This window comes from Prionailurus bengalensis, chromosome C1 (genome assembly GCF_016509475.1).
Source record: "Prionailurus bengalensis isolate Pbe53 chromosome C1, Fcat_Pben_1.1_paternal_pri, whole genome shotgun sequence".
Classification (NCBI taxonomy): Eukaryota; Metazoa; Chordata; class Mammalia; order Carnivora; family Felidae; genus Prionailurus; species Prionailurus bengalensis.
In genome coordinates this window covers 45,973,689-46,001,468 of record NC_057345.1, presented here as the reverse complement: position 1 = coordinate 46,001,468, position 27,780 = coordinate 45,973,689, and the positions used below count along the sequence as shown (strand labels likewise).

Here is a 27,780-nt window from a genome sequence, read left to right as displayed (position 1 = left end):
AACTACTGGGACCTCATGAAGATAAAAGCCTTCTGCACATCAAAGGAAACAATCAACAAAACTAAAAGGCAACCAAAGCAATGGGAAAAGACATCTGCAAATGACATATCGGACAAAGGGCTAGTATCCAAAATCTATAAAGAGCTCACCAAACTCCACACCCGAGAAACAAATAATCCAGTGAAGAAATGGGCAGAAAACATGAATAGACACTTCTCTAAAGGAGACATCCAGATGGCCAACAGGCACATGAAAAGATGCTCAATGTCGCTCCTCATCAGGGAAATACAAATCAAAACCACACTCAGATATCACCTCACACCAGTCAGAGTGGCTAAAATGAACAAAACAGGAGACTATAGATGCTGGAGAGGATGTGGAGAAATGGGAACCCTCTTGCACTGTTGGTAGGAATGCAAACTGGTGTGGCCGCTCTGGAAAAGAGTGTGGAGGTTTCTCAAAAAATTAAAAATAGACCTACCCTATGACCCAGCAATAGCACTGCTAGGAATTTACCCAAGGGATACAGGAGTATTGGTGCATAGGGGCACTTGTACCCCAACGTTTATAGCAGCACTCTCAACAATAGCTAAATTATGGAAAGAGCCTAAATGTCCATCAACTGATGAATGGATAAAGAAATTGTGGTTTATATACACAATGGAATACTACGTGGCAATGAGAAAGAATGAAATACGGCCTTTTGTAGCAACATGGATGGAACTGGAGAGTGTTATGCTGAGTGAAATAAGTCATACAGAGAAGGACAGATTCCATATGTTTTCACCCCTGTGTGGATCCTGAGAAACTTAACAGAAGACCATGGGGGAGGGGAAGAAAAAAAATGGTTAGAGAGGGAGGGAGCCAAACCATAAGAGACTCCTAAAAACTGAGAACTGAGGGTTTATGGGGGGTGAGGGGGGGATGATGGGTATTGAGGGCACCTGTTGTGATGAGCACTGGGTGTTGTATAGAAACCAATTTGACAATAAATTTCATAATAAAAAAAAGAGAGAAAAGAAAAAAGAGTCAAGTTCATCGAGGGTGCCTGGCAGGCTCAGTCAGTGGAGCATGAGACTCTTGATCTTGGGGTTATGAGTTCAAGCCCCACTTTGGGTGTGGAGATTGCTAAAAATAAAATCTAAAAAAAAAAAAAAAGGCAAATGCGTTGAGATTGCCTCTTCTTTTTCCTGAACTAAATCAGCCCCTATTGCCTAATAACTTAAGTGAATTAGTACTTAGTAATAACTAATTAAATCCAAGTTATCTCATAATCATATTCCATGTGAAAGCCAAATGAATATTCCTAAAAATCTTTTAAGAAAAACAGATTTAAGACCAAGAATTTCTTCTGTGTTAGGGCTATGGAGTAATTGAAAGGAAAAGATTGAGTTCATCAGTTTTATTTCCATGCATTTATTCAATCCAAAAACATGTACTACTTCCCACATGCAAGGACTATGTTGATCAAAGGAGACATGAAAAGAGAGTAACAAGACTTCCAATTTTAGTAGAGGGGAAAAAACAGCAATAAAGGAGCTAAAATAAATTCTGTAGGGTATTAAACCTGTCTGCAGACTGTTAGGGATACCTTCTTTGTAAATGGAGAGCACAGATAAGAAAAAACATCAAAAAACATCAGGGATGGACGATTTGCCATAATGTATCATGTATACAAAGTAAATATCAAGATCAATACAAGCAAGGGATGTCTATCCATGCAATGAATCCCTACTATGGTAAGCACTAAACACTTGAGACGTAAGCGGTGAACAAACTAGTTCTGTCATACCACTCACTAGCTCTCCCAGTATTTATTCCACCCTTCCATCCCAGACAGAAAGACTCCCAAATTACACTTGAGCACATGGATACCCAGAGTACAGACCACATCTTAGCCTCTTTTGTTACTAGATGTGGTCATATCACTACGTTCTGACCAACAACGCATTAGAAGAAATCTCCCGAACAAGCTTCTTCATCCCTTCCTCCGTCATAAAGCCTGGAATTCCAAAGTCACCATCTTGTACCTTGAAGACAGGGTTAGTTAGGCGGGTGGGAGCAACAGAAAAGAGAAGCTCATGCTTTTGATGCTACTGGGCACAACAACAGTCTGAACCACCTGCTCAGACTGTTACAAGAGAGCAAAATACTATCTTAAGTCACTCTTGGTTTGAAAATGTCTGCCATTCACAGGTGAATCTACTTAATTCACTATTATTTCACTATTACTTCAAATTTCCAATTCTGCCAAACCACCACCAATGAACTAATGGAAATAAATTATTTTATAGCCCATAAAATTTCTCGGATTAAAGAGTTCAACAAACTTACCACTCGTTAGTGTTCTATTTTGCTTTTTCTAAATTATCGCCAAACTACACAAAATATTTTGTAAAGCTATGGGATTTTATGAGAAAAAAAACCATACTTACACTATCTATGCTTTCTAGGATTTTACGTTTGATAAGGTGAAGAGCTGTTATACAGAAGAATGAAACTGATTTATATCATTTGAGAAGCAGAACTGGGAATAACTGATAGAAATTCTTTCAATGAACAGTCACCTGCTTTAGGAATCCTCTCCACACCTCCCTTTTTCACCACTCCAGTCTATACTGAAAATTTCCCATTTAATATAACTATACCCTAAGTATACCTTTATCTCCTTTTTAAAGTCATTTTATTGAAGTTTAAAATTTACTCCTCTTAAATATAGATAGTACTACGAATTTTAAATACATTATAGTACTACGAGTTACACATACATGGTCATGTAACTATCACTAAAATCAAATGTAGCTCATTTCTACCATCATGTAAAAATTCCACTACAACCTTTTGCAGTCAGTCCCTCTCTCCACGCCGATCTCTCCTAACTATTGATCTGTTTTCTGTTACAACAGTACTTTTCACACTATTCTATAAATAAAACCATACAGTATGTAGTCTTTCAACTCTGGCTTCTTATGCTCTAATGCTTTTGAGATTCATCCATTTTTTTAAATTTTTTCTTTTGCATATACCAGTAGTTTATTCCATTTTATTGTTGAGTGATATTCCATTGTATGTATATTGTACAATTTGTTTATCCATTCACCAGGTGATGGCCATATGGGTAGTTTCCAGTTTGGGGAGATTATGAAATAAGTCAGCTATTTGTGTGTTTGTGGTGAGGATGGGTGGGTGGGGCCAATGTGTCTTCATTTCTTTGGGGTAGATTTCTAGGTACTGGATTGCTGGGCTGTATGGTAAGATTTTATTTAAACTGTTTCCCAGCATTATATACCATTTTGTATTCTCACCAGTAGTATATAAGGTGCCTCACTCAGCTGGATGAGCACTGACTCTTGATTTTGGCTCAGGTCACGATCCCAGGATCGTGGTATTAAGCCCTTTATCAGGTTCTGCACTGATCATTGAACCTACTTAAGATCTTCTCTCTTGGGGTGGCTGGGTGGCTCAGTTGGTTAAGCATCCAATTTCAGCTCAGGTCATGATCTCTTGGCTCCTGAGTTTGAGCCCCACAATGGGTTCTGTGCTAACAGCTCAGAACCTAGAGCCTGCTTCTGATTCTCTCTCTCTCTCACTCTCTCTTTCTCTCTCTCTCTCTGCTACTCCTGTGCGTGCTCACGTGCTCTGTCAAAAATAACAACCTTAAAAAAATTTTTTTTAAGATTTTTTTTTCTTTCTCTCCATCACCCCCCTGCTCACACTCTCTCTTTCACTAAAAAAGAGTTCTAGTTCATTCTTTACAGCATTTGGTTTGTCAGCATTTTCTTTTTTAATTTCACCCATTTCACTAGATATGTAGTGACATCTCCTAATTTGCATTTCCCTAATGATTAGTGATGTTGAGCATCTTTTCATGTGTTTATCAGACATCTGTATCTTATTTAATAATTTGCCTGTTGAAATCTTTTGTCAATTTTTTATTTTTTACATTTTATTTTTGTCAATTTTTCATTCTACAAGGTCAGCATTACCTTCATTCCAAAACCAAAGACCCCACTAAAATGGAAAACTATAGACCAATTTCCCTGATGAACACGGATGCAAAAATTCTCAACAAAATACCAGCAAACCAGATCCAACTACGTTAAAAGAATTATTCACCACAATCAAGTGGAATTTATTCTTGGGATACAGGGCTGGTTCAATATCTGCAAATCAATCAATGTTACATCACATTAATAAAAGAAAGGATAAGAACCATATGGTCCTCTCAATACATGCAGAGAGAGCATTTGACAAAATACAACATCCTTTTTTATAAAGATCCTCAAGAAAGTGGGGACAAAAGGACCATACCTCAAGATCATAAAAGCCATATATGAAAGACCCACCGCTAAAATCACCCTCAATGGGGAAAACTGAGAGCTTGCCCCCTAAGGTCAGGAACACAACAGGGATGTCCACTCTCACCACTGTTATTCAGCATAGTGTTAGAAGTCCTACCCTCAGCAATCAGGCACAAAGAAACAAAGGCATCCAAATCAGCAAGGAGAAAGTCAAAATTTCACTCTTCGCAGATGACATGACACTCTATGTGTAAAACCCAAAGGACTCTACCAAAAAGCTGCTAGAACGAATACATGAATTCAACAAAGTCACAGGATATAAAATCAACGTACAGAATCTGGTTGCATTTCTGTACACCAATAATGGAGCAGCAGAAAGAGAAATCAAGGAATCAATCCCATTTACGATTACACCAAAAACCTATGAATAAACCGAACCAAAGAGGTGAAAAGTCTATTCAATGAAACTATAGAAAGCTTATTAAAGAAATTGAAGACGACACAAAAAAATGGAAAATGTCCCATGCTCATGGATCAGAAGAACAAATATTATTCATGGTGAGACCTTGAAATTGGACCTAGGTTTAAGGAGCAAGGGTGGAAAGTTGGGAATACATTATTAAATACTTCCGTAGCAAGAAAGATTAGTTATGAACACTCTCCAGTTGCAAACAAAGCAAGATGACTTAAATAAAAAGCAAAGGGAAGATTCAAGAACTTTTAACAATGGTGTTGGACAGAAGTTCTGGGAGACAGATCAAATTACGGTACCACACAAAATGAACATTCCACTGATACTAGGAAGCTAGAACCTATCTGTACTTAGTTGGAAAACTGGAATGAGGAGACAATCTGAATGACTTATATAATGGCAGAGGCTTCACTTAGTTTCATAGATACCCATACAGTATTTATGTCATACATATTTTGGCATATACCTACCTTTCCAGTATCATCTTTCACCATTCCCTCACCTCAAATGTTATAAATTAGTCATTTAGAGCTATTTTGAATTCCCCATCAAGCTGTGCTTTCTCTCATTTCCAGGGCTAACATATGTTTAGCTCATGATAAGCATTTAGTAAATTTCAGTGGAATCTTATTGAGTATAACAAATGAATGCAGTGAAACATGTGAAGCCTTTGTGTCCCCAGTCACCAATCTCCAATGTTTCACCTGTCCAAGTTTCATTTGTCTTTAAGGTTCACTTCAAGTACTATTCCAGCAAACATTCCCTAAACACCATCCTTATTCCCTCACTCATTCCAGCAACTCAAAGTCTGGATTAAATGACCCTCCAGTGTACAACCATAGCTCCTCTCCATGATGGCACTGAACATCGAGTGCTATAATTACCTATTTTGTTGCTGTTATTGATCTTCTTCTTTAAACCAATCAGATCCTTCAAAGCAGGGACTGTGTCTCATTTATCTTTGTATCCTCAGAATCTGGCACAGTGCCTGACATATAACTGGCCTTCAGTAACTATTTTCTGTATGGACTGAATGCCTGACTGACATTAATATTTGGTTGTTTGAACATATAATTTAGGTTTCATATACTCCTACTATTGCAGCTTTAGAATTTGAGAGGGGAATTCAAATTGGGTGTGCTAATCTCTCATATATGAGAAAAAACAACAACTATCTGTCAGAGAAAAAATATTATCTATACATTCTACATCCCAAGGAATCTCTTGTGGTATTACATTCCAGGAGCTTCTAAATATGGAAAAGTATTGATAGAAGAAAGAATAACCATCAACTACAAGACTGCAATTTACTTAAAGTCTAGGCATTCCAGAAGAAATCAAATGTCTTCCAGGAAACTAAATTTGGAAAAGAGAAGGTGTAGATAATAAATACATGAAAAGGTGCTCAATATTTTTACTCACCAGGGAAATGTAAATTAAAACCACGATATAAGGGGCCCTGGGTAGCTTAGTTGGACAAGTATCTGACTTTTGATTTTGCTCAGGTGATGATCTCCCAGTTTGAGACCGAGCCCCACTCCCCAGGTAGATCTCTACACAGTCAGCAACAAGCTTGTTTGGGGTTTCTCCCCTCCCCTCACCTGCATGTGCAAGCGTGCACACTCTCTCAAAAAAAAAAAAAAAAAGTTCTCTATTCTGCTGGTCCATGGATTTACATTTTCAGTAGCAAAGATCTAAGAAATAAAAGAAAAAGTACAGAGTGCTGTAGAAAAGGAACCAGAGTGGGTCTCCAAAAGCAGGGTGAAAGGAGCAGACAATTCTGGGGCTCAGGAAGGAAAGCAATTTGGAGATAGGTGGCTATGGTATCAATAGGAAGAAAGGAATTTCTCAAAGGCATGTAATAATAATAATAAGTGCTTGCAACAACATACTGGGCACTTTGTACTTATGTGTGTGTGTGTCTATGTATATTAAGTACTTTATACACATGTTCCTATTTAAATGCTACACGGATTTTTGCGCAGAAAACTGAGGCTCATAGAACTTAAGACACTCAAAATTCATGTAAGAAATTAATGCTAGAACTGTGATTCCAGGATCTTGCTATCTCCAAAGATATTCTCGGGGGGGGGGGGGGGGGGGGGGAGGTGGAGGGCAGAGTTTGCTCCTTTCTCATATTTTGAGCCCTACAGAGTTCTGTGGCCACTGGCAAAATGACTGGAAACAGCACTTGGACTAAAAACTAAACTAAACAACAACAACAAAATCCTTTTCTCAAAGATATACCATATATTCCAAATATAACCTGATTTTTTTAACCAAAAGTTATACTCCAGAAAAGAGAGTCTTTTCAAATTCAAGGTCTCATAAACCTTTCATATTTACAAAGGTTATTTCTAAATTATCTTGAATGAAAGACTCTGTACAAACGACACATTTGCCTAAATATGTATCAACCACTAGCTGAGAAAAAACATTTGACCAAATCAGTACACAACAACAAAAAAGATATCTGTCATGATTTGGTAATATGACATTATTCCTGCACAATGATTTCATACTTACAAATGTAGAATATCATCCTAAATAAAATCAGCCTTCTAAAGATAAAAGATTTTTTAAAAAGCAGTATGCTGTGTGGTTACAACATTGTGAAGTTCCTAAGCATAACTCTACAAGAAAATGAAAAAACCCAAAGCTCTCTTGTTTTATTAGTGGCCACTTGTTATACTATTGTTCACAAATTCAAAATAACTTAAACAAAAGTGAATAGTTACTCTAGAAAACTACGGCAGATGATTCAAAAAGTAGCCCCAGGAATGACAAAACTCTGAAATGTAAAGTAGGAAAAAAATGGCATTTCTAAAACATTTATATGATGATTTTAAATATGCATATGTATATAGTAATATATTATAAATAGAAAAAAAGACTTAGAAGAATGTTTAAAGCAGCATTATTCATAATAACCAAAATATAAAAACCAGCCACATACATGCCCATCAGTATCAGAACGGATAAATAATGGTGTAGTCTTAACGTAACAGCATACAGCAATGAGAATTAACAAATTACAACTACATGCAGCAACACGGAGAATCTCACAGACATAATCTCAAGTGAAAGAAGCCAGGTGCAAATGGAACTGTTTCTACAAAGTTTAAAAATAGGTGAAACTAATCCCTGGATAGTGGTTACCCTTGGTGGGGGTGGACGATGGAAACAGTAACCAAAATGGGACACAAAGTGGGGGCTTGTGGGATACTGGTTATTTTGTGTGTGTTTAAGTAGCCGTGATATGGATACGTTTAGTTTGTGAATATTCACTGAGGATTTAGTTAAAAAACACTTACAATGCATGTACCTCTTTGTACATGCGGTGCAGCCTAATAAAAAGTTAAGAAGGAATGTTTGGATGACACTCTATCCGTACTTAGGCTATGACAGATCTGAGAGACACTGTATGTGTTCGCAAGCGGGGCCCTGACAGGCATCAGCCACCCTTACTCATCTGTATCAAGAGCTTTCGCTCCGGGAGTCAGGAAAGTCATCTGAGGCACATGTGTTCTGACCCCTACCATCACCAGACTTTTGCCAAAATAACACAAGGCTCCTTTCTTCCTCACCCCTGGTGAAACAAAACACAGACTCACTCACTGCTTTTCTCTACATTTCCTTTCCCTGAAAGCCCTTTACAGTTCTCTCAAGGATAGTTCTGAACAGGAAGCAAAAAACTTTATTCCTCTTTATCTACCACTGATTAAGCAAGAATTATTAAACACTTTATATACAAGTCTTATTTAATCCCCAGAATTCCATAAAGTAAATATGACTACACCCAGCTTACAGACGAAGCAATTAGGAATGAGACAACAGTGAGCCGCAAGATGGTACATCTGCCCAAGCCCCAAATTCACACTATTTTACCTCCCAGTAACCAGGGTCTCTTGATTGTAACATAACAAGAGCACTTACTACATGTTAATCCTTTTATCTCTAGCCCTTGAGTTGAGAAACTAGGGTGATGAAGGGATGGAGCCTCGTTGTAGGTGATAAGCTAAGAAAGGAGAGACAAAGGACGAGAATAATCAAGTAAGAAAAATTGCTGTTAAAATGCAGGCTGGGGTAGGGCTGTAGCCTTTGCTGTGGATCAAACTAAAGGTATTCATCAAGAGCTCCAAATGTCAAGAAAATACAACACAGTCCCATAATACAATATGTAACATGCACTCCATTTTATTTCAGAGAACAAACTCGTATATCCTTGAAGACCTTTTCCTCCTAGTTGTTTTTACCCTCCGTTGGTCTTAGCATCCATTTATTCATTCATTTGACAAATATTTTCTGAGTGTCTAATGGTACTAGGCATTGCTCCAAATGCTGAGAATACAGGTACAAATGGAACTTGCATTCAGGTGGAGAACATAAACAATAAACATGCAATGGTACTATAATGAAGTACAATGAAAACAAAGCAGAGTATGAGTGACAGGGTAGAGGTGGGAAAACGTGCTATTTTAAACAGATCAGGAAAGCCTGGAGATGAGAACATTTGGCAGACTTGTTCTTCAGCTAATTTCTTTGAAAGTGATTACGTGATATGCTGTGTTCAGCTTCATTTTTAAAACTTATGTTTATACTGGCTTTACACTCTAAATGCCTTAATGTATTTCATTAAAACTTAAGTCAATCAAGAATTCCACACAAGAGTCAAATTACTTTTTACATAATCATGTAAGATGAATCATTTACAGAGTCAGAAAAAAACATTTCTCCAGTATATATTTAAAACTGCTGGAGAGAGTATTAACATTCGGGTCAGAGAAAAGATAAAAACATGCACAGATGTCCTCATGCCATGTGAACAGTAGAATCTTCCAGAAACACTCCCAAAGCTTCTTAAACCATGCCCTCTCTTCTGTCTTTCCAACTCTGGTCTTTTTTTCTTTTTTTTTTTTTTTTTTTAATGTTTACTTATTTTTGAGAGAGAGAGAAAGAGAGAGAGCGAATGGAAGAGGGGGAGAGACCGAGAGACACAGAATCCGAAGCAGGCTGCAGGCTCCAGGCTCTGAGCTGTCAGCACAGAGCCGGATGTGGGGCTGGAACCCATGGACCATGATATCATGACCTGAGCTGAAGCTGGACACTCAACTGACTGAGCCACCCAGGTGCCCCCCCCCCCAACTCTGGTCTTTAATGTGTCTATTTTCTCTCTGTGTTTCTCTTATTCTACATGCTTTTTCTTCTCCTTATTCATCCTCCTTTCTTTTCCTATCTTCAAACACTTCCCTTTCTATGCCCATCAACTGGCCCTAACTGAATAGTTTTTTGTTTAACATATTTACTGAACATAACTTTCTGTTCCATAAAATTTCTCTTTAAAGTAAAACTGTGGGGGTGGCCTGGCTGGCTCAGTCAGTAAAGCAGGTGACTCTTGATCTCGGGATCTGGAGTTCAAGCCCCACTCTGAGAGTAGAGCTTACTTAAAAAATAAAGTAAAACTGTGGAATGACTTAGCATTCTCTCCAAAACAAAATGAGAACCAAACTACTTTTTACCCCTAAGGCCTTTAGGTTTTCATTTCAGTGGCTACCCCAGAGATTATAACATGCATCCCTGACTTACCAGAGTCTAATATAAATTAGTATTAATATCTTTACCATTTCCTAGACAATCAAGAATTTCAGAACACATTAGCTCTATGCTTCCTCTCCCACTTTTGCTGTTGGTGTATTTAATTCCTGCATATATTTTAAATCTCAAAAGATGTTATTATTTTGTATCATCAGTTATCTGTTTAGTTACCCACATATTTACCCTTTGCAATGCTCTTCATTTCCTCCTGCTTCCATTTGGGAAAGTATCATTTTCTTTCTGCCTGAAAGAATTCCCTTTGGTATTCCCTTTACTATGGGTCTGCAGGTGAATTCCCTCAAACTATGCTCATCTGAAATGTATGCTCATCTTTATTTTTGAAGGATATTTTTGTCGGGTACAAAATTATAGGCTGAACAGATGTTACAAAATTACATCACAAAATTTTACAATTTTGAAAAATATTATAAAATATTACAAAGTATTACAAAATTATAGGTTGAACAGGGGGCGCCTGGGTGGCTCAGTCAGTTAAGCGTCCAACTTCAGCTCAGGTCATGATCTCACAGCTCATGGGTTGGAGCCCCGCGTCGGGCTGTGTGCTGACAGCTCAGAGCCTAGAGCCTGGAGCCTGCTTCAGATTCTGTGTCTGCCTCTCTCTCTGTCCCTCCCCTGTTCATGCTGTCTCTCTCAAAAATAAACATTAAAAAAATTTTTTTAATTATAGGTGGAACAGAATATTATTCTACTGTGTCCTTGCTTTGTTCAGAAAATTAGCTTATTGTTCCTTTGAAGACAGTATCTCCTGACTACTTTTAAGATTTTTTCTCAACACTTTCTCCCATTTCTGTACAAACAGATGCAGTCCACTCCATTACAGGAAAGCCTGAAGCAAAGGGAACCAGTTTTAAGCAGTTTTTCAATGATGTACCTAGGCATTATTTTCCTACATTTATTCTGCTTGAGGTTCATAAGCTTTGAATCTGTGGTTTGATGTGTTTATCAGACTTGGAAAACTGTCTGCCATTGTCTCTTCAAATACTGCTACTTCCCCAATTCCCTGTCTCCCTCCTTCTGGACCTGCACAGTGCCCCAGTCTTACAATCATCAGTGGTCTTATGTTCAAAATAACATCCATGCTCACAGGACACAACTGGTAGTAATCTAATACCAGTTTTAGTTTTTTAGAAAGAATTAGGACTAGAAACAGCCTATCAGTATGGTAGAAACAAACACATCTTCATCAGGAGTTAAAATATCTAATCCCTGCTTCCCAGAGCCCATATCACACAGACAGAAGAGGTTGTGGGGGATGACACTCACATGAATGGATAAAATCTACTCCAGCATTTGTAAGCCTCAAACAGTAACCACATCAAATAACTGTCCCCTCAAGCAGCTTCTAAGCCTCCCACAGGGGATGCATTGAATTAGGAGAGACATCATAAAGGGGAGCTGGAGTATCTTTTTCTACACAAGTTTAATGCTGGTGAAACAGTGAGGTAGTAATATAGTTCCTTGGAGTATTACACGTCCCTTCAGAGACCTCCCAGTCCACATGTAATTCAACAATCACAGGTCATTTTCAAAGTAAATACTGGTGTGTGGTAACTGAGAAATCACATCTTGGTATCTTGGTATATGTTAAAAAAAACTACATTAAAAGAAGGTAGGAGCACTTGGGTGGCTCAACTGGTTCAGTGTCCAACTCTTGATTTCAGCTCAGGTCGTGATCACACAGTTTGTGAGTTTGAGCCCCACATCGGGTTCTGTGATGACAGCTGGGAGCCTGGAGCCTGTTTTGGTTTCTTTGTCTCCCTCTCTCTCTGCCCGCCCCCCTCACCTCACATTCTGTCTCACTCCCCATCAAAAATAAATAAACATTTAAAAAAAATAAATTAAAAAAAAGAAGAAGAAAGTACGTCTGAGGTCACCTTTCTACAAGGGGGGAAAAAAAGCCTACAATGACTTTTTTCTCTACAGGTTCCATTAACACATGTTAGACTTTTCACTGTTATTTCTATAGGTCTCTTTCACTTTCTATCACTTTGTCTCCCTATGGTTCAGTCTGGATGTTTCTTCTGACTTTTCTTGCAGTTCACAATTCTCTCTGCAACACAATCTAATTTGCTTTAAAGCATCCATGGAGTCCTAACTCAATTATTATATTTTCCAGTTACAGAATTCCCTATTTTTATAGATTCTAGATCTCTGCTAAAATTCTCCATCTTTAACATATAAGTTATTTTAAAGTCCATGTCTGATAACTTTAATATCTGAATCGCCCATGAGTCTGTTCCTGTTATCTTGGCCTTGTCTCCTAGAATGTTGAACACCGTACATGAAAAAACTGTACAAGCTCCAGATGATTTTATTTCCGCCAAAGAATAAAGATAGGAAGGAGATCATCTTAATAAGTGTGAAATTAAGCTGATTCTAAAAAGGATTTCGGTCCTCAGAGGGCTGCAACCAGAAACCCAACTGTTTACGAGGGGCTCTCCTTCTTGATAAGTTGTCAACTGCCTTCTCACCAAGACTCAAGTTCTGCTCATCTTTTCTGCCTTTTAGCCACTGCTATCTGTTTGGCTTTTCACATGTACCATAATTACAAATTAGCAAATGACCAAGAGAAAAGCCAAAGTATCAGACTCACTCCAATACATTTTTCTTCTCACTGGGACACTGACCACCCAAGTCTTGGCTGACTTCAAACAGATTTTTTTCATTTCCTCCAAATTTTCTAATTGTTCTTGACTAGGAGGTTGATTTGATACAAGTTTAAAGTCACAGCAGGTGTGGAAGTTAATCACATTAGAAAAAATGTTCATGCACTAATAGAATATTGAAGTTAAAAAGAACTTTATAAATTATTTATGCCAACCTTCCATTCAAAATAGGAATTTTGTGGCAACAATTTTGATAGCTAACCATACAGGATCTAAGTAAATGTGTCAATGACAGAAATCTAACTGATCTGGGGACGTGTGGGTGGCTCAGTCGGTTGAGTGCCTGACTTCAGCTCAGGTCATGAACTGGCACTTTGTGGGTTCAAGTCCCACATCAGGCTCTGTGCTGACAACTCAGAGCCTGGAGCCTGCCTCGGATTCTGTGTCTCCCTCTTTCTCTACCTATCCCCCACTTGTGCTTTCTCTCTCAAAAATAAACATTAAGAAAAAAATTTTTTAAAAAAAGAAACCTAACTGATTTAGAGTATAAGTTGTACCATTCCTAAACAAGCTCCTTGATAGAAAGATCCTCATTATTCCGGATTATAATTTGCCTCTTAAAATATTCACCCAATAGTACTAGCTATATCCTTCAAAACATCACTGAACATGGTGACTCCTTTTGCTAGATGATGGTACTTCAGCTATTCAAAAACATCTATCACACTGAAAATACATTTTCTATAGTATAAAAAATGTTTCCTTTACTGTATTTCACATGGCATTCTTTTGGGGCTTCCTAATTATAAGGGTCATTCTCTGAAATATGATTGGCTAAGTTTTGCAAATTGTAGTGCCAAAAAATGATTTCAATATTCAAAATTTAGATTAAGCCCAAGTACAGAACTACACTCCCTCTAAAACTACCAGCTAATATGGTCTCTATACATCTATTTTCCATGTGGTAACAATTTTTACATTTAAAGCATTCAAAACATACACTTCCTCAGGTTATAGTCAGCTAAAACTCCAACATTTCAAGAACGAGTGTCAAACTGTTCTAGTCTTTTATGCACCTCTTCTTTGTTTTTAACTTAAGTGCTAGATTTTACACTTGCCCCTATTCAATTTCACCTTCTTGGTTTTTGCACAGCAGTCTAAGTGTTAATATAAATTTAAATTCTGCTTTTGTAATTTGTCTATTAATCGCCTCATCTAGCTTTGTACCATCCCAAATAGGAAATATTACTAATTAAATAGAGTCAAGATCCAAGATTTCCCCTTAGGATGACACCTGGTTTCTTCGGGAATAGTTATTCAGCAGCAATAAACCACATACAGCACATTTCTTCATCTTATCCACAAAGTTACTGTAAGACACAAAGTCAAATTCTTGCTGAAATCAAGTTTACAACATATAGTATAACTGTTACACTGTCTAACGGTGAATTAGTAGAGCACTAGGTAGAAGCTGATATCAATCTGAGTAAAAGGTGGATTCATCATATATTTGACTTAGAATTCAAATGTGAGACAAGATTCATTTAGGTAAATTCCCAATGAATATTTCCCACTTTGTTTTAAATTAGTAAATCAGCTGTAGCAGCATCATTGCCACATTTTTAATACGGGTAAAAATATTCTGCGTAAAATCCAAAATGACTAAGCACAGTAAATGCTAAATACATATCAGTTTTATTATCTCATTAACTAAGCCTGGGAGAAGTGAAGTATGGAATACCATATAGTGCCAATCTATATTCAAACACCTTTAAAAAGAAAATGAAATTAACTGATATTTATAGTATTTATCAAGTAAAATGAGAATTTGGAAAAAAATTATGGTATATTCAAATTTTTTAATTCCATGATTTTCAATTATGACAGCTAGATAAACTACCTTATAACCAATTCATAATTTAGGAGTTAAGAAACGTTAAATGTGAACATATATTTAATACTACTGGTCATGTATTTAACACTATATAAGACTGTATAAATAATATGAAGAAAATTTTCTGAAAAGAAGTATCTTAGTAATACATGGGCATTCAGACTGAGACATGTTTATTGCAAGATTTGACCATTTTCCTTAACCATATAAAAAGTTGTTTAAAAAAAAAAACCTAATGGCAGGTTTAAAAAGATTACCACTTTAAAAACAAAGGCACCACCTAAAAAAATATGGTAAAATTTATCAGAGGCAAACATGGTTAAACATAAGACAGCACTTAAGCAAGAATACTGTTCCCTTGAAGGGGTGAAAAAGGTTTCTATTATTAGCAGAGATAAGAGCTGCCTGAAATTCTTTCCTTAATACACTATACTAAAAATAAAATGGCGCACTACATTTCAAAATAAACACATTGCTTTGTATATGCATTTCAGCCATTTAACAGATAAAAACCCATTCAACCTGATTCAAGGTGCTCTTATGTTTTTATCGGATACATATACTAGATAGATTTGCTCTACTTATAACACATTGAGTATTTTAGGAATCTTGTGCTACCCACTTACTCGTTATCTCTTAAAGGATGTGAGATTAGATCTTCTGCTAGGTCAAATTATCAGCCTGACTCAAAAAAATCACTTTCTCTATAAAATATTTTCCCTATCATCAAGGAAAGTACAAGAATCCCAGAGGAATAAATGGGTGTCACCATTACAAATACTACCAAATGTTTTAAGGAAAACTAACATGGATGACAAGATAAATTAATATTTTGGTATGTTTTTACCAAAACAAACAAACAAAGAAACACTATAAGCAGTGCTGTGTCAGCATGGGAAAGGGATAAAGTCCACAGAACTGAAGTAATTATTTCAGTCTATGATCAAACTTCCAAAATCCTCTCTGAATTTACACACATATACTGAGAGAAAGTTTGGTACAAAGACATTTTGAACACAAAGTGCATTTTCTGTAGTTTAAAAAAATGAACTGTATTAATTTTGGTTCTACTCTAAGTAGAGCCTTAAAAATGACCCTTTATAAATAAAAAATGCCAGCTGCTGCTTACATTCTTTTCCTTCTCCTAACTTCTGCCTCCTTTTCTCAAGAGATCTGTGATTGCAGCCACAGGATCTGGAATATAAGTCAGTTACACGTTCACACCTATGCACGGGGAGTAGTATATAGGAGAGGGTGATAGTGAGCAGCATCTAGAGACTCAGAGTTTTCTGAACACATCAGAAAAAAATATCAGAAGAGAGCTGGGAAACACTAAACAGAAGATCGTAAAGTCTTCCTCCCCCTCATTAAATAAACTTCTGGTCTCAGAACCAGATCACAGGTTATTCTCAGAATTCAACTAATTATGGGGTTTATATACATAAGACCTACTTACATAAAATTACATAAGAGTTAAGGACTTATGAGGGTCTCTTCACCTACATTTTTTCTATGTTCTTCTCACAACAATGTAAGAGAACATGTGGTATTATTCCCTTTTTTTACAGATCAAGTGACTTTAAGGCCACGCAGCGGACTTACAACATAGCAAACGTTCCACCCTAGGTCTTCCAAATCCAATGGTCTTTGTACTATATACCATGTTGCCTTTGTGCACTTACTTTGAACCTATCCACCATTTTTAACATTGTTTCTTAAGGGAAAAAAAACATCTTCTGAGAGTCCCATGAACTGATTACACAAAAGGAACAAAATCCATTCAGAAATTAAGGACCAAATTATCAATGCTGAAATCATCTACCCCATACAGAAGTCAGGGGGAAAAAAAAGTCTAAACACCACATCCTTTATCCAATTTTTGAGAGATACCACTGAATTGATTTTGATTCAAACACTAACCTCCTAAAAAATTTCTTCTAACATTTATTTATTTTTGAGAGAGAGACAGAGAGAGCAGGGGAGGGGCAGAGAGAGAGGGAGACACAGAATCCCAACCAGGCTCCACGCTGTCAACACAGAGTCAGACGTGGGGCTCGAACTCACAAACCATGAGATCATGACCTGAGCTGAGGCTGGACGTTTTAACTGACTTGAGCTACCCAGGAGCCCCTAAACACTAACCTTCTAGTACTTGAGTAGAAATATATCTTTATTATTTGGAACTACTGTTTAACACTTGCTTAGAATCTGAATAATTTTAAAAGTAAAATCAGTTCAGGTAGTAAGTTATATGAACATCCACTATTACTTGCCTTTTTCTTATTTTAGTCATTTTTCATGTTTGTGGGGAAAAAAATTACATGACTTACCCAAAAACAACTGCATTTCAATAAAAAAAATTAGTAATTATCACATAACACAAGCAAGTTAGTCATTTAGAACTTCCTTCAATGTAGGCATCCAAAAAACGGGCAAATTGTTACAGCTCTGTCTCCATGTCTCTATCAGAACTGAAGGCATATTTGAACACAGCAAACACTTACTAACACTTCACAGAGACTGCAGAATTGATTCACAACACCCATGCACCCAGGCATCTTCTCAACACTGCCACTTTATCATTCTTTAAAGCCATTTTATGTACCTCATTTAATCCTCATAAAAATTCTAGAAGGCAGTAGGCCGAATGCTGTTATTGCCATTTTACAAAGGAGGAAACAGGCTCAAAGAAGGTTACTAGTTTTCCCAAAGCCACATAACTAGTGGTAAAATGGAATTAAAATCCAGGGCTAAAGCCTTCTTAGACCTATGTTCCTTCTAGGACATCAAATCGTTTTTGTAAGTTCTCTTTACTTTGGTTACTAAAGGTTACTGGTAATCTTTAGTCAGGGTTACTTTCATAATAAGAAAAAACTGAAATACCTGGTATTTACAAGAAATTTGGTTTAAAACTGTCAGAATTCAGCATGTTCATCCATATAAGGAATGGATTAAGGCATTAAAGTTAGGAATATGAAAAAATAAATTTTAATCATGCATATGATGGATTTTCAAAGAACAATTTTATTCTAAATGCGAACTAAAATGAAACATCAATCTTTTTTAATACTTGATGAATACCTACAGATATGTGAAATTACATTCTTATAGATTTAAAACTCAAAACAACACACTATGCATCTTGACTTTACACTGCATGGAACACAGACTCTGGAGTCAGAAAATCTGGCTTATGATTGCCAATTCTGCCACTTACCTAGCACTGTGACCTTGAGCAAGTCACTTAAGGTATAGGATTCTCAATTTCGTCATTTGTAAAATGGAGATAATAACAAACTCAAGATTATTCTGGGGAATAAATACAATCAAGTGCATTTTATAGTACTTAAAATATTAAAAAAATGAGTCTAGTTGTAGCTTTTTTTTTTTTTAAATGTTTATATTTGAGAGAGAGAGACAGACAGACAGACAGACAGACAGACAAGAGCTTGAGCAGGGGAGGGACAGAGAGAGGGAGACAAAATCTGAAGCAGGCTCCCGGCTTCGAGCTTCAAGCTGTCAGCACAGAGCCCAGGATGAGGCTCAAACTCATGAGCAGAGAGATCATGACCTGAGCTGAAGTCAGAGGCTTAACCAACTGAACCACCCAGGTGCCCCTTGAGTTGTAGCTTTTATCACTAAATTGTTACAGATGTGTTTCCCTTTTCTTTTGTTCTCCATTACATCTACATTTCAGCTCTGGTCTTCAGTAACTCAAATTTCCATTAATCGAGAAGGAACAATTAAAAATACCCATTTGGAGGAATTAAATCTTTTTAATCATCAGTTTAAAGTTGGAAAGGATCCAATAGATTACATGTTCTAGCGCTCTCCTTTAGGAGAAAAAGAAAACAAGGCCCAGGAAGTCAAAAACAATCCCAGCAGGGGCCAGTATGCCACAGGTACAACATTCTGGTCCACCAACTGACCAGGTAGTTGTCCAATATTCAACTTGTCATTTAGAACTCGTAACATTTCAAAAAATGTAACACTGCTTGTTTTTAAAAATGTAATAAGAAGGAGCACCTGGAGAGCTCACTTAAGCCTCGGACTCTTGATCTCAGCTCAGGTCTCGATCTCAGGGTCATGAGTTCAAGCCCCACATTCAGCTCCACACTGGGCATGAAGCCTACTTAAAAAATATAATAAAAATTCCATCTGCTTATCTTTCCTGTTAAGTGAGGAAACAGTAAATAAATAAGTGGGGAATTAGTACAATATCCTGAAAGCCAAGTCTGTGGGCCATTCACAGAACTATCTGAAAAACAGAGAAGGTAATTCCTTGATGAAACTACTAGCTAGAAAAAGGCTAATGTGATTGCAAAGTATCCAGTGGTGTCTTCGGACAAAGAGTAAATATTTCATAAACCAAATCTATCAGTACTCACCTTGAAAACGCAGGCTGCTTTTCAAATAAATAATTAGCATTGTATTACATATATTCTTGAATCAGTCTTTGTATAACACAAACAACAAATCTATTCTTGTATTTCTATCATCTTTACTATTGAGATAAGAGCTGAACGAGTCCAAATCCAAGAGCTCTTCAACAGTTCTCAAGCAGTTCTACCCTACCCTGGAAAGAATATGAACTAAATCAATGTGGAGAAAAAATTTAAGTAGATAAAAAGCATTACTTTTAAATTCTGTCAGCCTACATCACTTGTTTCCATAGCACTTCTCTGGTAATCTAACAAAACAATGGAGAAAATCAGTTTAGAACTTTTTATTTTTTTTTTTTTTTTAAATTTTTTTTTTTTAACGTTTATTTATTTTTGGGACAGAGAGAGACAGAACATGAACGGGCGAGGGGCAGAGAGAGAGGGAGACACAGAATCGGAAACAAGCTCCAGGCTCTGAGCCATCAGCTCAGAGCCCGACGCGGGGCTCGAACTCACGGACCGCGAGATCGCGACCTGGCTGAAGTCGGATGCTTAACCGACTGCGCCACCCAGGCGCCCCTAGTTTAGAACTTTTTAAATAAACCTTCCATTATTTAACAGCAAAAAGAAGTTCTTTATACTTTTAAAAAATGACTTGAAACAAGTGCTATCAAATGAAAATTATGCCACTTTCAATTTTTGCTTATCGTACCTAACGTTGGCCTATAAGTTGATACACCAAGTTAAATCTTAAAAATCTGTAATTAGCCTAACAGTTAAAGAGAAAAGGCACACACAAAAATAATGCTACTTACTCTTCCATTTCCATGTTTTTAAAACCATGTAAAACCAAATCACCGGGGCGCCTGAATGGCTCAGTCAGTTAAGTGTCCAACTCTTGATTTGGGCTTAGGTCATGATTTCACAGTTACTGAGGTGAACCCCACGTCGGGCTCTGTGCTGATGGCATGGAGCCTGCTTGAGATTCTCTACCTGTCTCTCTCAAATAAAAAACTTAAAAAAAAAAACTAAATCATCTATCATTAAGTTATTTAGTAGAAATTAACTTTACAAGGTCTAAATCTATATAACAATTAAAAATATGTTTTCAATACATTTCAATTGTACTGGAACAACTGGGTATTCATTCAAAAAGCTGATCTTAGAACCTCCTCTTATACTCAAAAATTAACTCAAAATGGGTCATACACTTAAATGTGAGGGCTAAAACAAAATATTTAGAAGACAACGTAAGAGAAAATCCTTGAGATCTAAAGCAAAGATTTCTTGGATATAGCATCAAAAGCAAGGTCCATAAAAACAAGAATCAATAAATTGGACCTCATGAAAATTCAAAACTTTTAAACTTCAAAAGACACCGTTAAGAAAATGAAAAGTCAAACAGATTAGGAGAAAATATTTACAGACTGCATCCAATAAGGGACTTGGACCCAAAATTTGTAAAGAATTCTTCTAATTCAGCTCATGAGATGAGCAAAAGATATGAAGAGATATCTCACCCAAGACAATAAATATATGGCTAATGAGTATCTGAAGATAGTTAGTATCATTAATCATTAACAAATGCAAATTAAAGCCACAATGGACACCATTTCCACCCATCAAAATGCCTTTAAAACACACAACAACAAATGTTGGTAAGGATGTAGAGAAAGGAGAACCTTCATACATTGTGGGTAGGATAGTAAAATGGTACAACCACTTTTGAAAAGTTTGCAGTTTTTCAAAAAGCTAAACATACAAACTATGGTATGTCCCAACAATTCTTCTCCTAGGTACCTGACCAAGATATATGAAAACATGTGCCCAAAGATTTGCATCCAATTATTTGTGGTAGCATTATTCGTAAATTTTTTTTTTAACATTTTTATCTTTGAGACAGAGAGCGCAAACAGGGGAGGGGCAGAGAGAGAGAGAGACACAGAATCCAAAGCAGGCTCCAGGCTCTGAGCTGTCAGCACAGAGCCTGACGTGGGGCTCGAACTCACAGACCGTGAGATCATGACCTGAGCCGAAGTCAGACGCTTAACTGACTGAGTCACCGAGGCATCCCTGTGGTAGCATTATTTGTAATAGCCCCAAACTGAAAACAGTGTCCATCAACTGGTCAATGTACAGGCAGAAAGTGGCAGGTCCACACAATGGAACGTTATTTAGCAATAAAAAGGAATAAACTATTGACACGTTACCGCATGCATAAGCCTAAACACATCGTTAAAGGAAATATGAAAGACTCCATATTGAATGATCCTATTTATCAGAAGTGTCCAGAGAAATAAAGTTTATTCAGACAGAAAACAGATTAGGGGTTTCCTGAGGCTGCTGGTGGGAACAAAGATGAACTGTAAATGAACATGAGGGATCTTACTGTGGCGATAAAAATGTTTTAAAGTTGATGTTGGTTCCATCTATGATGATGGCTGCATCATCAATAAAGTTACTAAAAATTAATGAATCATATATTTTAAATGGGTGAATTTTATGATACGTAAACATGCCTCAATAAAGGTATATTTTTCTTTTTAAAAAATACATTTTTTAAATGTTTGTTTTTGAGAGAGAGAGTGGGGGAGGGGGAGAGGGAGACAGAGGATCCCAAGCAGGCTCCACGATGACAGCAGAGAGCCTCATGTGGGCTTTGAACTCACAAACTGTGAGATCATGACCTGAGCTGGACACTGAACTGACTGACCTGGACACTGAACCCAGACGCCCCCAAAAATACAAGTTTTTAAAAATACGTGTACTTTTGTTTGTGGTCCCCTGAAGAATTAAATAAGACTGACTACAGCAATTTCTACCATTTTTATTGAGCAACTGTACTACTTCTAATCCGGGATGGGAAATCAGAGTCTAACTTTAGAGAGGCTCCAACATGGTGTTAAAAACACTCCTCCGATTGTTCATTAGACTGGGCCCTCCAGGAAAAGGATTTCTCATAAATCAGCGTACCTTCCACTGGTTTATATTTTAAGAAGCCAGTGCCTGGAAGCTGCTCAAGAGTATATACAAAAGAGATTTAAGTCGTCCTTTGACAATGGGCCAGTTGATCTGATGGGTGTTTTCGTCTACATTCAAATTATGTAAGAATTCAAAACGACAAACATTTTAACACAGTTTGAAAGGATACAGGGTAAGTTATATAACTTTGAGGGTATACATGCCCAGATGGCAGAGGCACAGCTTGCCTGAGTAAATGGATCATGTCATGACATGGTAGCCCTCAGTAATGACACTGAATGGCAAGTAACCTTACAGGCATGAATCTAATGCTTGGATCTTCCTATTTTCATCCTAAATATATCCTCTTGGCTAGCCGCTCTAGGAAGCCTTTTATAATACCCCAGGACTTTATGGCGCACATAGTACTGCAAAGATTTTTACAAACTTTTCAGGTCTTTACACAAATACCACCTTGCCTGTGAGACTTGGCCTGACCACCTTATTGAAAACTGCTAACCTCACAAAACTCACTGTCTCCTCCCTGATTCATTTTTCTCAGTAGCACTAAACTGACTACATATTTTACACATATATTCTGATCTTTTGTCTCCTCCTACTAGAACATAAGCTCCACAAAAGGAGAGATTTTATTTAATCTTTTTTAACGTTTATTTATCATCCAGAGACAGAGAGACACAGAGCGTGAGCAGGGGAGGGGTAGAGAGAGGGGGAGACAGAGAATCCAAAGCAGGCTCCAGGGTCTGAGCTGTCAGCACAGAGCCCGATGCGGGGCTCAAACTCACAGACCGCGAGATCATGACCTGAGCCGAAGTCAGACGCTTAACCAACTGAGCCACCCAGGCGCCCCAAAGGAGAGATTTTAATGTGGCTGTGTTCCTTATTGTATCCCCACCGCCTAGAATGATGCCTAGCACACAGCAGGTGCTCGGCAAGTGCCTTCCGAATAAAACAGCATCAGACACGTGCAAGTAAATAAGATGATCTATGCCACGGGAATGAACGAGTTCCTTCTACCTATTTAACACCTTTGACTGGAGGCTTAAAATATGAAGTTTACAGGGAACTAAAGGCCTGAGAGTAAAATCTCAGACTGCCTACAGCAAAAGAAAAAAGCTGACGTTTGACTTGTAATTCTGGATTTACAACAATCCAACGGAAAGTATTTCTAATAAGCTGGCTCTAATTCTGAAGACAGGACAGATTAATAAAACCCCATGTGACTCCTCTTAACATCAAAAAAAAAAAAAGGTTCAATACTTAACTAGTAACAAGTAAAAAAAAAAAATAAAATGACGTTCAAAAGCAGCCTGTTTTTCTACACCCAAAATGGGATCCCATCACCAAGAAAACAGACCTCAGCTGGACAGGTCTTAGCAGTTCTGGCCTCCTGAGCCCGGCACGCTCCGAGGGCCAACACCAAGGAACCTTTAATCTGTCCCCATTCCAGAAGCCTTCCTAGACTTCTTTCCACACGCCAAGCACCCTTGAGACCCCCAGATCTAACCGGGCCCAGACCCGCTGCAGCGGCCTCCCTGCGTTCACGCCCCCACCTGCAGGCCCTGGGAACCTGCCCGAAAGCGTCCGCCCCACCAACCCGAGTCCCGGAGCACGAGCGTCGGACGGCAGGCACCTCCCGGCCTGGCCAGTACTGGAAGACATTTTGCACCTCATCCTGCTTCTGCCAATTTCGGTGTGACCTTGGGCTCGTTCCCAAACCTCTAGGGGTCCCCGTTTTCCCACCTTCAAGGTGAGGACAACACCTGCGCCGAGTCGCCGCAAGGATGAAATGAGCTCACACGCGAAGCACCCAGCAAGGCACCTGAGGCGCTGGAAACTCGCTCACCGGCACCGGGTCTTACTCCCCGGCGCCGCCCACACCGACTCCGCTGCAAGGCACCCTGCCCCCCAGCCCGACCTCCGGCGTCACCCACCCGGGCACGGACCGCCGGTCACACCCCGGGCCCGCCGTCGTCCCCGCCGCCGCCCCCACGCCCGCCCTCGCGGGGCTCCCGGGCCCGCTCCACCTGCCGCCAGGCCCGCGCCCGCCCGCGGCCCTGGGCGCGCCGGGCTCCCGCCGCCCGGCCCGGCCTCCTGCGAGCGGACAGCCCCGCGCGGCGGCCTCCGGCGCGTACTCAACTCTTCACTTTGCCGAAGGTGCCGACGCCCAGCGTGTCACCCAGCACGTAGTGTCCGATCTTCACCCGCCCGTCGTGCTTCTGCTTCTCAGCCATCTTCGGCGCGCGCAGCCTCGCTCCGCCGCCGGCTCCTCCGTGCGAGTGCGGCCGCCGCCGCGGGCTCCTCAGTGTGGCCGCCGCCTACCCACAGTGCAGCGGGCCCGCGGCGGGGGGGTGGGGGGAGGCCCGAGTCGCCGAGGGGCGCGGGGCGGGCGCGGCGCGCGGGAGGCGGCGGCGGCGGCGGCGGCGGCGGCGTGGGAGCGTCCGGGCGCGAGCGGCGGCGGCGGCGGCGGCTGGGGGCTGGGCGGGGCGCCGGAGGGGGGCGGGGCGGGCCTGGGGGCAGCCAGGTGTGCGGGGGAGGGAGCGAGGCAGGGAGGGGGGTGACCCCTCCACCTGTGGGGGGCGCCTAGCGCGGGAGCCGGCTTCGGAACCCGCCGTGGGAGAAACCGAGGGGAGCTAACGTGTGAGCCGAGAGGGGCCGAGCGTCGGCGTGCGGCGACGTGGGAATCGAATTTGAAGAGAGGCAGGCCTGAGGTGTGGGGAGAGAGGGACGGGAAGTCTAAAGTGCGGGTGTAAGGGACGTCAGGGGGAGGCGGCGGTGGGGAAGGGCCTCGATCGAAGGTCAGTCTGCGGAGCGCTAGGGGGAAGTTTTTCGAGTCATGGGCGGGGTGTTTCTGATGCAGGTCTTGGCACACAGAGGACGCAATACTTGTGCTCTCTTCAGTTGTTCTCCACTGTGCGTTTTGTAATTCTCCGTTCTCTTGCCCTGTGGTGCAAGAGCTCTCTCCCCAACAGCTCTCAGTTCTGATTTGCATTTAGTTCTCCAGGAACGCACAGTCACGATTTTTGCTCGATTGTAATTTAGCACATGCTTATATAAAGTGTAGATTTAGCTGGTCGTAGAGTTGCCCAAAGGGGGCAATAGTGAAATGAAAAGGGAAACAATGTAATGAGCAAAGCAAGTAAAATACATAAAGGACCTAGAGAATTGTGAAGAGCAAGGGCGATATAAGGACATAAAGAAAAATAAGAGATCGAAGTAGGGGAGAAGGGTGAGAGGAAACTGGAAGCGTGACACGCAGGCACAGTATTAAAGACTGACAAGAATTTCGTTATGAATTGATCTCTCCCATCCTCCCTCCCTTTCTTCCTTCCATGTGGTCCGAGTCTTCAGGGTTGCCTTTTAGTGCTTAAAAATGATTTGATGATTGGAACGGAATGTTTACGGAGTAGTTGAACATACTTAACATTGTGCATAACACTAGAGTTTCAAGGTCATGCTCCTCAAACAGGAAGCCTCTTATCACACTGTTTATGTGTAAAGAGAGAAATGTATTGATCAGAAAGAATAAAATGTAATAAAAGTTTATTTTCTGAGAAGTGATAGATACACAAATGGCAAACATGCATCCTTTCTTGTTCAGACACCAAGGCAATCTGATGAGAGATGATCACAGCTTATAAATTATAAATATCACAGCTGTTGAACAGAGGCTATTTTCGTTCATTCTTGGGATCATCTTTCTTGCTGACAAGAAGTATCACTTAAGAATCACTCTACCTAGCTGGCAATTGGGAGAAAACAGCCAGTTATTTTTAATGCTGAACCTTCATTTGGGTATTCGTTCAAATAAGTAAGAAAACAGAATACTTAATTTTGCTTTTGAGACAGATGATGTATGTCTCTTCTTCTGATATACCAGTAAAAGACATTGAAAAGTCTGTTAGATTGTTTTCTTGATTCGCCACGAAGGCAGATTATAAATGGAGATTTTAAAGCATTTTACACACCATCTTTACTCCTCGATAATTACAACTTGTTATTATATACTTCATAACTATGATCCTTACCCAGCAACTGTGAACGACCTTGTAGCTTTATTATTATGCCGACAAGTATATACTTCGCTGATTAAAACGTTCATTTGAACACAATGATCTCATTTGACTGCCATAAAAGAAACTTATTATTACCCCCATTTTGTAGATAGTAAAACTTAAATCGGCTAAGTGGCAGACGCATCAGAACCCCTATGCACTTCCGACTTGTCCTTTGGTCTCTCTACCATACCACAGCTGCCAGAGAAAACCAAATGTGCTGTTCTGAGAACATTTAAAATGTTCACGATTGGAGTCTCATTCTCATAGTTATGTCTAGGGCAGGCCAACAATGTATACTTCAAGCTTATACGTTTAGCTGTCTTCCTGACCTCAGTTTGGCAGCAAGATTGAACCCTAAGGGCTGAGAAGGTTGGGAAAGCACCACTCTCTCATTGGCAGGGAGCAGCCTCCTGTTGCCCTGGGGCATTTCGGATGTGGTTCCCAACTGCCTCACCCTCCCCAGGAGTACAAACCTGACTGTTCATCAGAACAAATCTCCTTAAGTGCCATGCCCCTTGGAGGTCTCACCACCACTGAGCCCCCACCACCAACAGAGATGTTCTGGTAAATAACAATATTCCCCATTTGATTATTTTCCAGTGGTGCTATAGCGTCCCTATGTTCTTTAGTACCTATCTCTAGATTGGTGCCCCAGACAGCCATTCAGTTCTCAACCCTGCTCCAGCTATTAACTGCTTTACCCACTGATACTGGGTCTTTGGGGTTATTTTACTTCAAATACTCAGAGCCTGAATAAGAGAATAATGGACTACCACTAGCCAAATATACTACACTAGATTCCACTGGTATTCTCAACAACCAGTTCCTTCAAGTCTTTGCTCAGTCACCTTCCCCATGAGACTTACCTGCTTTGACCACCTTATTTTAACATGGGAAGTACCAGCCCACCCATACTCTCTGCCCTGCACGCTCTCCTTCCCCCTACCCTTCTCAACTGTTTCTTTTTCCCCCATGGCACTTACTTTCTGACATACTATTTCATTTCCTCGTTTGTTATGTTTTCGTTTTGCTTGTCACTCCTAACTAGAATGTAAGCTTCAAAGAGAGAGGGTTTTTTTTTTTTTTCTCTCTCTATTTTGTTCACTGATGGATCCTTGGCTCCCAGAATAGTGCCTAGCAAATTACAGGCACTCAAGTGGATTCACGTTGTGTGGCACCTGAAGTTTTTATAATGTGCAGGACCTCTTTAAGGAAAAAAAATACAAACTTGTGTATGAAAGTGAGTATTTATTTGAAAGAGAGAACACAACTAGGTACACATCCTTTGAAGCTGACAACACAAACATTCCTGAATCCAGAAAAATAACATTTTTATAAATTAATTGTCCCACACACCTCTATAATACTTGTGTACGTTTTTGGAAGCATATTCTTTGATTGTCTCTTCATGTTTTATCATTTTTTATTTTCTTTTAGGGAGAGAAGAGGGGGGCATGTGAGCAAGGTAG

General features: G+C 39.4%; 1 protein-coding gene across 1 annotated transcript in view; it reads right to left on the bottom strand.

Annotated features, from left to right (window-relative positions):
- The window catches only part of PRKAA2 (protein kinase AMP-activated catalytic subunit alpha 2), a 79,078-nt gene extending 54,480 nt beyond the window's left edge, over positions 1-24,598 (bottom strand). Inside the window, 1 exon segment of the mRNA XM_043575090.1 lies at positions 24,394-24,598. Within this exon segment, the coding sequence (XP_043431025.1) occupies positions 24,394-24,487 (94 nt within the window). The 5' untranslated portion in view covers positions 24,488-24,598.
- Positions 24,599-27,780: the final 3,182 nt, after the last annotated feature.